At 36.7% G+C, this 12,004-nt stretch overlaps 1 protein-coding gene across 1 annotated transcript in view; it reads right to left on the bottom strand.

Annotated features, from left to right (window-relative positions):
• Positions 1 to 339: 339 nt before the first annotated feature.
• Positions 340 to 12,004, bottom strand: part of TFDP1 (transcription factor Dp-1) — a gene marked incomplete at its 5' end in the record, with an annotated part of 13,097 nt that continues 1,432 nt past the window's right edge. The window contains 8 exons of the mRNA XM_008937379.1: positions 340 to 1,697; positions 2,401 to 2,482; positions 3,086 to 3,252; positions 4,016 to 4,167; positions 5,525 to 5,593; positions 6,753 to 6,899; positions 7,095 to 7,260; positions 8,197 to 8,318. Of these exons, the coding sequence (XP_008935627.1) occupies positions 1,550 to 1,697; positions 2,401 to 2,482; positions 3,086 to 3,252; positions 4,016 to 4,167; positions 5,525 to 5,593; positions 6,753 to 6,899; positions 7,095 to 7,260; positions 8,197 to 8,318 (1,053 nt within the window). The remainder of the gene's footprint in view (positions 1,698 to 2,400; positions 2,483 to 3,085; positions 3,253 to 4,015; positions 4,168 to 5,524; positions 5,594 to 6,752; positions 6,900 to 7,094; positions 7,261 to 8,196; positions 8,319 to 12,004) is intronic.

The following is a 12,004-nucleotide window of genomic DNA, read 5'->3' as shown; positions in this document are numbered from 1 at the left end:
CATCATAGTGTAGGATGGAAAGCCAGGAGTGAGGAATATGGGGTGAAAAGTTAGCACAGTAAGTGTGGGATTTTAAACAGAAGCTGGGCTGGAGTACTAAGATTGGCCTGAAACCCTGAGGAGCAACACAATCAAAATCAGGAGACATGAAAGAAAAGAGTATACAGGGCAAGATATTGCTTTATCCTAAGTTACCAAGAGCTGTAAGGACAAATTATTGAATCAAAGCAAAAAATCTAGGCCCTCTGTAGTGCAGATGTAGTATCCTGAGACAGTTAATGATGAGAGGAAGTGAAACCTTCTAAAATAACCCTAAAATTAGAGAAACCACAGAGCTTGTTAAAAATGCCCATGCGCCTTTTATTAATAAAAACTAACAGTGCCAAGGTTAAACAAGTCAAACAATTATAGTCTCTTTATATTCCATAAAATATTACAGAAAAGTTTATTTGTGTTTCAATAAAAAGACTACTGTCTTAGAATAGGCAGCTGACAGTACTTGTGCAGTTAATTGTTTGTGAATAAATTTAAAAAGACTACCACCTGCCCTGAAATTCCTTTTATAAAAATGAACTATTAAAAATGATTGACAAATTTTGAGTTAAAAAACTTAAAACATTCTCTATATTTAATTTCAACTTTATAATAGATTACAGGAAGATGCTTGTGAAACAAATACAAACATTTGTTTCAGTACATGTCTTTATATGATAGACTTATAAGTATGTAAACAACTATATAATAAAAAGTTTCCAAAGTCTGCCTGTAAGAAATCAGGCAAATTTTACCATAAGCAATAAATCATTCCAAACCTTCAAGACATTTTATATAGCTGCACCAACTGGCAGTAAACATTTGCCAAAAAACTTTGTAATTCACATGTCCCAACATACAGTGAAAAGTATATAAACTTGATGGAATCATAACGTTAGATATAATTTAAGGGAAAATAAGTTCACAACAACATTTCTTGGAATTTTAACATGTAAAGAAGTAGGACGTATCTTTCTTGTTTGGTTCTTTGGACACTGCGTGGTTAACAAAAAAAAAAACACTACTACATCAGCTCACTATCCCTCAAAAAGTGGCATAAGCAAAATACACTCCAAATAAATTGCCATTCAGTGTATTCATTTTCCACAGAAGGACAGCATTTTATTTCTCAATGATGTGTCTACATTTTCTTTAGCAAACTTCGCAAGAACATTTGGGGCAAAATCCATTTTCCTTCAAGTAAAAAAAAAAAAAACAAACCAAACCAACCCAAACAAAAACAACCAACAAACCAAAAAACCCCTAAAACAAGAGTAAATAAAGGCTCTGCATTAACACACTGGTATCAAAAACACACATCCACACCACATTTAAAAATATCCTACATGAAACAATCCTTGTTTGCTTATCAGAGGTGCAATTTCTAAACTCAGAACTGCTTACCAAGATTCTCCTTGAGGGATGGGGCAAAGTAATTTGAGACACTTCTCCCTAGAACAATTTATTCCTGAAGCTTGCTGAATTTTAACAGAAAATAGTCTACAAGCAAAGGGCATCAGTCGTCATCATCGTTTTCATTAAAATCATCATCGTCGTCGTCGTCATCCCCAACATAAGAAACTGGTGTTTCCACTCTGGAGCCACTGTACTGAGATCCATTGGAACTTGTAGCCAACATCCCATCTCCACCATTGGAAAAGTCACTGGAAAAAAAAAAAAGTAATTTTGAAATGGTTTTTATGATATTGATATAAAGACCAAGTTATTTCACAGATGCCTTAGAAGTATTCTTTCCACGTTTCTTTTTTCCAATATTTGTTAACCACATTAAACATTTCAATCCTACTTGACTCATTTTACAACTTAGCAGAGGTTACAGGGCATTTTTGATTAATGCAACAGCAAGAAACTAGCAAGTAATAACTTCATAAGGAAAAGTGTCTTGGATAGCAAAGGAAAAATAAGAGTGAAGCTCAGAAATCACATGTGCCCAGACAAAGTTAAACAGAAGTTAGCAGTTATCACGCTACCAGCTTCTGATGCTTTTTAAAACCCAAAGACCAAACCCTTTTTTAAGTTAGACATTAATGGCCAAGGGATAATCCTGCTCATATTGTATCTTTAGGGAAGTACCTGTTTTCTTCTCACAAACTCAAAAGTAAACAAAAGTCATTGATTCAACATCAACATCAGTTGAGACAATTTCTTTCCACTGCACAGGAAAAGATTTCTTTAATGACATTGGTAAAAACCACCACTAATGCAAGCAAAAATCATGCCTGAGAATAAACTTAAACACATACTCACCACATTTAATCAAAACAGAATGTGTCTCATTAAGTATTTAATCTCTAAGTTTCTTGGATGATCATAGATTTAAAAAACTAATGGACAATTTCCTCTCACCTGGCTGAAAATCTTGTGCCATTTGATGCAGAACCTGATGAAGATGTGACATACACACTGCTGATTGATCCCTGAGCCATTTCTGTAAAATGAACAGTATGTGTTTTCAAGAGTACTTCAAAACACACTCATCTAAATTCATGGAAAAGCTTAATCCTTTCAAAGCAGAGGAGTCTTGCAGCCAAAACAATAGAACATATTATATTACTATTGGATATTACTATATCCAAACTGGCATAATTAGAAACCAAGAAGCAAATACAACAGTAAAATTTTAAAATACATTAAAGCCAAATTTTATTTTGAAAAGAACAAGTCATATGTCTTCAGCATTCTTATATAATGAAAATAGAACAATCTAGAATGAAGTCATGAACACTTTTGTACTCACTACCTTTAGCCTTTGCAGGGGAATCAACTATAAATACTGTCCTCTTAGAAGAATTAAACACTGCAAAGATCTACTGGTGTGGTATAATGCTAAATGCAGTTCTGTGGAGAGCAACAGCCCACTGGCTATGAATCTGTGTGTTATTTGTTCCCTAAAGTATACTAAAAAGCATATACATTTAAGAACTTGTTAGAAATCTTCCCCACAAACCAGTGGAATGAGATATTTTCACGTTGTTTCTTTGAGACCTGTACAGAGAAGGAAACCAAAACAACTCTTCTTGGAGTAACTAACCTGTCACATATGGTTCCAGAGCTTTAGGAACCAAACTCCTTGCAATTTTTAAGTCCTCTGCTGAACAGCTTCCAGATTCCAGCCCACAAGCCATTCCCATTCGTTTTAGTACTTCTATGTCATCGTGAATTTCAAAAGTGTTGTCAAAATTAAATAGATATTCAAACCTGGAGAGGAAAAAAATGTCTCCATGAGCTTCAATGGCTTTACCTTCAGGAACTGCAGCATTTCAAAAGCTTAACAGTGTCAGTGACACATCACATTAAGCAATCACATTTTTCAAGATTTATGTATTTGATAGCAAATGTCTAGAACTAATTATACACACCATATAAATAATTAAGAGTTCAAAGATACAAAGTTTTAATTAAACATTTTCCATGTTTGATAATTTTATATTTACTCCCATTCCTCTGCCTAATGTAGAACTTTTTTTTCCATGGTTTTAAGCTCTTCTAGTAAGGTAATAGTGCAAGGAGAAATCACTGATACATCCACCTTTCATTAGGAGATGAAAAATCTAGCTTTTTGAACCACAAGGAGACAACAGCAGTTCTGAAAACAAAATCTGTTTTCAATTCTACTGGCTGCACTTCACAGTGTTAAAGCCAAACAAAAACACTACTTGGTAAAATATGATTAAAACTTCAGCAGAGCTGCCTTACTTTGCTTCTAACACCTGTAGATGGTAAATCTTAAGTCATTAGATGGGAACACAATTAATGTATTTATTAAAAAGCTCTGTAACACTGTTTCTGTTCAACATGACTAAGTTTTGCCTGCCTGAAATGCATGTTCTCATCCTAAAAAAAAATGCATAAGTGAATTTATTTGTATTTCATTTTTACCAAATCTACGTGAAGCGTTTTAGCGTGGACTTAAAAACTCATAGCTGGACCAAAATTCTCCACCTGGCTTTTGTTAACTCACTTGTCATTTGAAATACTGCAGTCAATCACTGTCTTCTTGCTGGTGTTCACAATGATGAATGGCAAGTGGATGACAGAATTGGAAGGGGGTGGTCGGTTTGCCTGTTGTTCTGCTTGACGGTTTCGCTGCACGAGGTTCTTGAAGGCAATTTGCTAGAAAAAGCCAGTGATAGGAAAGAATGAATTAGACTTTTAAGATCCTTTTAACAAAAAATATCCCTTAGATAAAGAATACAAGCAATGGTTGCAGCAAGTAAATGCAGAAGAGGACAGAGTGTTCCCAGATCCCTGCACGTTAAGATGCAAGAAGAGGCACAAATGATAGCATTGAAAAATACAACACAGTAAAATTTAACTGAGAAAAAAAATGCATGTTCTAATAACTACATCAGGACAGCAGATCCTTGACCAAATGAAGAGAGTGAAGAGATAAAAATGATTGGAAAAAGGTATTTTCATATAGCATCTTATTTCCACTGTCTATTCTTCCCTCCTAGCTACTGCACTCCACAAGAACAGCTGTATAATTAACACTGTATTTTTGATGAAATTGTATGTTATACAGACAATGTCTGGGATATAAATGTCTGAATTTAGGCTTCTGAATTACTCAGCTAAGATCAGTGACTTTACTCTCACATCTTACCAAAACTGCTTTTTCATGTAATTAAAAACTCAAGTTAATTATTGAAACTAAAGTTATAAATCTTACAATAAGCCACCAAATGAAGAAAAAGTCTTTTTCTGGCCATGGAATCAAATGAAATAAGCAGGAATTAAACTCCAAAGCCAGCACAGAGGCTGCTAAAAACCTGACAACTGCTGCAACTACTGGTGTTCCACTGCTGTCTGTGGTTTCCTTCTGCATAACCTCCTTGAGAGTCTCACTCCTGCTGTACAGGTAATGCACCAACTGAGGGATACACTCCAGTGAACCAGCAGCACAGCAGTTTAGGGGGTTAGAATACTGCTTCCCCAAGTGTGCTAGGAGAAACCTGGCAAGATGTTCAGCAACTGTTTCACAGCAGCTAAGCCACTTACACAGCAGGGGCAGGAAAGTCCCAGAAAGGCAAGACAGCATTTTGAGAGATGACCTTTACAGTCACATAAATTTATTTATGGACTCTTAACACAGAAAAACACTCTAGATACAGGAACTGAACTGGAAAATTCAGGGGGAACAGTATGGATTAAAGCTCCTGTCAGCATAAATCCTGTTTAAACATACTTGCAACTGCAAGACTTTAACCTAACTCATGGAAGGTGGCTGGCTTCAACAGCAATGGCCAACAGCATGGTCCCAGCTAAACTAGAGTGCTAAATTAGAACTGTAGATGCCTTATCCTGAAATTCCCAACAGCATGGTCCCAGCTAAACTAGAACTGTATATGTCTTATCCTGAAATTAATTTCTAGTATTCTTTCAAGTCTCCCATCCCCCACTAGGATCAAACAACAGTAATACAGATATAAGTTACCTTGCCCTATAGACAAGAGTACCTTGACTGTACCTGTAGAATGAGTTCTTGTAGCTGAGACTGTTTTTGCTTTATTCTTTCCAGTCTTCTCTGTTTCTCCACCTTAAGACAGAAAAGGATTGCTTAGTTTGCTGGTTTTAAGTAGTATTTTATCACAACATGTTCTCCCTTTTAAAACCACCTCAATACCAGAGAACTGGGAGTAGGACCTATGATGTCAGTCATTGAAGTTCTGCAGGCAATTTAGAGATCTAGCTATCAAGACTCTTATCAGTACTACTGATGAAAACTTTAGCATAAAGAGCAGAATTAGAACACTGGGGGATAAAATACAACATATCAGGGAGAGGGTGAAAACATCTTCACAAAAGGAAGTTATGCCTCAAAGAATTATCAAATTCTCTTGAGAGGGAAAAGATCATATAGACCAGAGGTATCCACCTTATGTACTCTACTGATATTGGAGGTATCAGAGAAGATCTGTCAGAGATGCTGAAAGAAATGAAGCTGCTATGGAGCCCAAGGTTAAGTCCTCACAGTATTAAATACATACTGAGCCATAACATAAAAGAAGGGAGACAAGACTGTAGGAAATCAGCAGCTTTCTCAGCGAGGGAAGCTCGCCAGCAGACTCCCACAAGGCTGTAATTTACAGACTGTTATTCAAATTATAAAGGATCAGAATAAGGGTGACAGCAAGGTGACAGAATCTGCTGACACTGCTGGGTTACCTGGCACAGTAAGAAGAGAGCTCATCATAAAGCACACTCCAAGTGTCTTGCAGCACTGAGTGATTACGCCATCAAAATTATTTTTGGTAAATGTAATGTGGTAAGTGTGAGAAAGCTGAACTCCATTCCATGCATGGAATATTTCATCTACAGTGATTTTTCAGTACTGCTGAAGGGAATTTAGACTTATTAAGAATAACTCCAAAGCCCCATTCTATTCTGATAAAGTGAACTGACTTCAGTAAACCTTGGTAACTTTATTACCGTGCACATCTCAAGATACTAAACAAACAAATCCTGCCAGAATTTATGAATCCCTTTCAGTATAAATCATTTTACTTCTTACCCAAGACAAGCAGTAAAAAATTCTGACATGTTCACATCAGATGAATGTCAGAAATATCTAAGAACTTCAGCAGCAAAGAAGGTGCCTTGGTGTCTCAGATCACATGCACTTGTTGCATCAGAACGTATTAAAGCTGTGAACATCTACTGAAATATAAAGCTACTGAACTTCCTAACACATATACCTCTAAATTCTGACATTCCTGAGCCGAGTTAGTAGGTAGACCAATCCATTTGATTTCCTTCTTCTCCTTAGAGATAATGTTCATGGCCATAAGGACATTTAAGGCATCATAGACACGTCGTCTAATATTCTTCTGGTCATAAGCCTGCTGTAGACACAGTACATTAATCAAGAACATACCTGTGACAAAAATATTTGGAAATAAATGTATTACAGTAAATGGGTCAACTCAGGTAGGGGCTGAACTGTTTCATGGAGCAGTAGGAAAAGAAATACAGAAGTCTCAAAAGACACTTCTCTTCCCCCACTCAGTTCACGGGTAGTTGACCTCCCATATACTTACTGATTCATTTGGTGAAATGTGATTATCAGTGGTACTGAATTCTGCAACCAGCTCGTCTGCCACCTCATTGTATGAGGTGGTTCCTTTCCTTTGCACCTTCTCACAAACCTTCATAGAGAAATGACGTAAACCCTTCCCATTCTTCTCTCCTTTTTTGTTCCGCTTCCTAAGCAGAGGTATAATATATATTTTAAGGAGATTTGAACTTTGATTCAACCTTTTTTTAACAAAAAAATAATTAAATAGCCCATCTAATTTTGCCCACAGAAAATCAGATTGAGCATTTTCTATGTAAGTCCAATATTGACTGAACAAAGTCTGATATTGGTTGAATTCACTAAACATTATACTATTATCACAACACAGACTTGACATTATACAGGATATGAAGTTGCTATGAAAACTTCAAAATTAGCAGAAATTAAGTAAAACAAAGCTTTCTATGTATCTTTTAAATAAAAAGTTCCTTGTAACTTGAGTAAAAATCCAAGTAACAACAAAATTCATATCAGCAATAGAACCTCTCGGTTCTCTACACACTTTACTGTGTAATTCCATAGTAGAAATCTATTTATATGCAACAAGGCACTGATAACAGTTTTGAAGCAACTCCATTTAACAAGAGACCCTTAAAAACAAGCTTGCATGAGAAAACTACACCAAAATAACGTGTTCATTGTGTTTAATACTTTTACCCAAAAAGGATGATACTCTCATTTCAAATGATGTTTCATGATACACTTGTTCCATCTGAAATATATTGTACTTTTTTTGGAAATACAGCAGCAAAACAGAAATGCCCAATTAAAATCTGAATCAAGTCAGAAGAATTCCTGTGTCCTTTTAGGAGATAAATTCTCTAAATGTGAGCACATGAGAGCATCTGTCAGAGTGCACAAAAACTATTGTAGCTCCTTATATGACAAATGAGGGGTCACTCATTTTTCTGTGACTATTGCTGATTTTAATACACTTTAATATTGATGTGCTCTTCATGTCAAGTAAAACAGACTTTCCTCAGAGTACATACACTACCACAGTGAACATGTAAAACAAAAGTTCCCAACAATTTAAATCCTTTGTAAGCTTTTGTATTGCTCACCCAGCAGACCATGGCGAAGAATCTGCAGTCTGGTTCTGTGATACAAAATGTGTGTTAGGGGTGTGTGGACTTCCTACCAGAATAGTATTTGGTGCTGAAGGTCTCTGAGGTGTACCAATAACCTAGAGTAAAGATAAAATAATTTGGAAAATGATTGTAAGTATTCCAAGATACCCAAATGCTGTAGGATTCAAACGATGCACTATCTAAACAACACCAATACTTTTTTCCTACCTATTTCTATTAGATGCATTGAACAAAAAACCTTCAGATTATATCTTAACTTTTTTTAATCCTTTTTAAATAAGCTTTTTTTATCCTTAAATAAGCCTTTCATGCTTGCTAGATTTCTTAACACTGTTCAACAGCAACTTAGACAAGATTAAAACATACATGCCCTCTCAACCCAAAACAAGGAAGAAACATGAAAAGCCCCAACCCTACCAGACCATTTATAAAGAAGTTGCTACAGTAAATTACAGTTAAAATATGAACATATGGAATCAGAAGATCCAAAAATCAGTAAAAGCAGAGGGAAAAAATGCAGAGCTGCTGCAAGAAGGGCCAGAATCTCTCCTGCAGTCATTCTCTATCACTACAGAGTCAAAACTAGAATACAACTACAAGAGAGGTTGGGGGGGAAGAGTAAGGGTCAACTTTTTTTGATCACTGTAGTAAGTGAGACCAATTTAGGCAAAGAACATTCCAGACATGTTAAAAGCATACACTCAGCAGACTACAGCCTGACAGCTTACAGGTAAGTAGCCCTGGAGATGTCCCAATTTGATCCTGAGTAATATGTACGTTCCCACACAGAGCCACGCTCTCCTTATCTCTGAAACCAGCTGAAGCAGAACTCCCACTTTTGCAGATGGCATTTTTATCTCTGAAATGTTGTAAGTGTACCTTACTAGAGAACACATATTTAGGAAAACAAAGTGATAGCCTACAGATTTCTGTTCTGTAGCAAAACACTCTGGCTTTTGCAGGATGCATTTCCCTCCCAGTGGAAAGAGCAGTTGCATCCCTGACATCAGGTCAGTGAAACAAACGTCAAAGGAATCTAAACTCATAACCACTTAAAAGCTTGCTGCATTTTCCTGCAGCCACCTTCTGCCTCACCAACTGAATTTTAAGTTTTTTCTCCAAGCTAGCTTCAAGAAATTAGCCTCAACAAGAGAAAAATAGAAAAATTGAAAGCCCCAAATGAAACATTTCACACGTGAAAGTTGAAATGAATCAAATTTTGAATAATCTTTAAAAGAAAAGGCAGTCTAGTGACTATGTTTGTGATTTCAGCTGCCTGGAAGGACAAACAGCTGCAATTTTCCTGCAAATACTGTCTCTGTATTATGCTACCTGAGTAGTTAACATACACCCTGGTGCCACATCTAGAATTTGTATCACTGTGCAGTAAGGTGGGAGCTGAGCCAGTACAGGGGAGAGGTGGAATTACAGGAGAGAAATTGGGAGGAAAAATAACCCATTTGGTAGCAGTGAATCCTGGACATCCACTCTGTAGTTTCTTGAGATACCCAACAGTGCAAAGGAATAAATGGAAGTGTGCACAACTTCACAGGCTCAATTCTAGAATGAGAAAGTGAAGTTTGTTTAAAACATTCAAAACCTGCTCTGCATTCCCATTCTAACTCACAAAATTCTGCAAACTAGCCAGAATTACATGCTTTAATGTGTCATTATTAAAGGAAGACTCTATAGTCTACAGCTTCATAATCTTCTATGGAAGTATTACTTAGTACTTAATAAAAATGTTAATTCCTTTAATCTTTACTCAAGTTCATGAGCAACCATGAATTTGAACAAAAGGAGTTAAGCAGTAGGAACTAGGAACACCTTAAAATGAAAGTTTATATATAGAATTGGAGAGGATGGTTTTAGAGAAAACAGAGGGACTGGGGGAAGGAACAAAAGTAGAAAAAGAATTTCCTGCTGTTTCTCTTCAATTTCCTGATTTTGAAAGAGAACAAGATTATAGTCTAGTTCCTTGATGATGATTAAGATCAGGACAACAGGGAAAACTGCAAGACAGCCCACACCAAGACAGCCTTAAGAGGAAAACAGACTACCTGAATAAAGAACACATGCTCAGCAAAGTAAGGATTGAAGTATTAAAAAGTGGGTTTATCCACTCAAAAATTAGAAAGTTGAGCAAGGTCACAAGCCAACTTCTCAGCTCTGCTTCTTATGAATACTTTGCACATTGCCAGAGAAATTATCTGCTCTTAATTTTCAGGGTTCTAGAGGCAAAGCTTTTAATAGTTCTTGTTATCCCCTTGAGAACTATAAAGTCAACAGAAATTTACCCAAAATTTCTTTCTATACATATACAAACCAAAACCTCCATCTCTTCTTCAATGACATACAACTAAGCATCACATTTTGTACTGATAAAAGACAATACAAATATGCAGATATGGGCCACTTATTTCACAAAAAAAAAACCCCAAACACACAAATATGTTCAGTGTCAGACTTAGAGTGGTGAAAAATTTATGATTTCAAATGTAATTTTCCCACAGTAATCATACTAACAAGAGTAGTTATTTTGGAATCAGATTTTTTTGTAGTAATGTTACCACTTAAAATCAATCAAAGATGATACAGACAAGGATTTGGCAATTAAACTTGTTATGGAAGACAAGAATTTATACAGATATTATTATTGTTGTAAATTACTCATTGTTGAATGAGAATGGACCCCCTCTGTGCCACTATGGCCTGTGATCTACAGCTAGAACAATCTCCTCTTAATGCTGGTTACTGATTTTATATTTAAGTCTAACTACTCTGAATTACCCTGTTTGGAAATTTATTGGTAAAACACCTCCTAGTGAAGGAGCAATTTCCTTCAGTTAAACTCACTTCACCACACTCTTAACTCCCAAGTGGCTGCTGGGAGCAGCTACTTCACCTTGACACCACATCTGTACAGCTCAGGAGGTACCATTTAGAGACCCAGGAGCCTCAACAAGAGAAAACTCCTGAGAGCTCAGAGCTGGGAAAGGCAGATGGGAAACTGCTCTCCTATCAAGAAACCCAAATATTAAGATATTCCATTTCAGATGTTGACATGTTACAGTTGCTTTCCAAAAGATTGAGACCAACTCTTCTCAGATCACCAAATATTAATTTTCATCACTATAAAAGTGAATTCTCATACCTATTTCTTGCATTATTAGAGTCTTTGAAACCTCTAATTTAACGTACCTCACAATAAATATTTATGCAAAAGGGTACCTAAATTAAGCACTAAGAATCACAGCAGGGTAGGGGTAGGAAAAGGCCTCTGGAGATCATCTAGTAGAACTCTGTCAAAGCAGGTTGCACAGGATCACATCCAGGTGGGTTTTGAAAGTCTCCAGAGCAGGAGCCTCCACAGCCTCTCTGGGCAGCTGCTCCAGGCCTCTGTCACTCTCACAGTAAAGAAGTTTCTCCTCACGTTGAGGTGGAACTTCCCATGTTCCAGTTTGTGCCAATTGACAGTTCTCCTGTCACTGAGCACCACTGAAAAGAGATTGGCTCCATTTTCTTGACACCCACCCTTTAGGTATTTATAAACATTGATAAGATCCTCTCTGTCTTCTCTTCTCCAGCCTGAACAGACCCAGGTCTCTCAGCCTTTCATACAGGAGATCATCCAGTCCCCTCATCATCTTTGTAGCCCTCTGTTGGACTCTCTCCAGTAGTTCCCTGTCTCTCTTCAACTGGGGAGCCCAGAACTAGACACAGTACTCCAGATGTGGCCTCATTACAGCAGAGTAGAGGGAAGAGAACCTCCCTTGACACG

Source organism: Merops nubicus, unplaced genomic scaffold (assembly GCF_000691845.1).
Source record: "Merops nubicus isolate BGI_N331 unplaced genomic scaffold, ASM69184v1 scaffold6183, whole genome shotgun sequence".
NCBI lineage: Eukaryota > Metazoa > Chordata > Aves > Coraciiformes > Meropidae > Merops > Merops nubicus.
The sequence above is the reverse complement of the archived record's forward strand: the minus strand, read 5'-3'. Positions and strand labels throughout refer to the sequence as shown.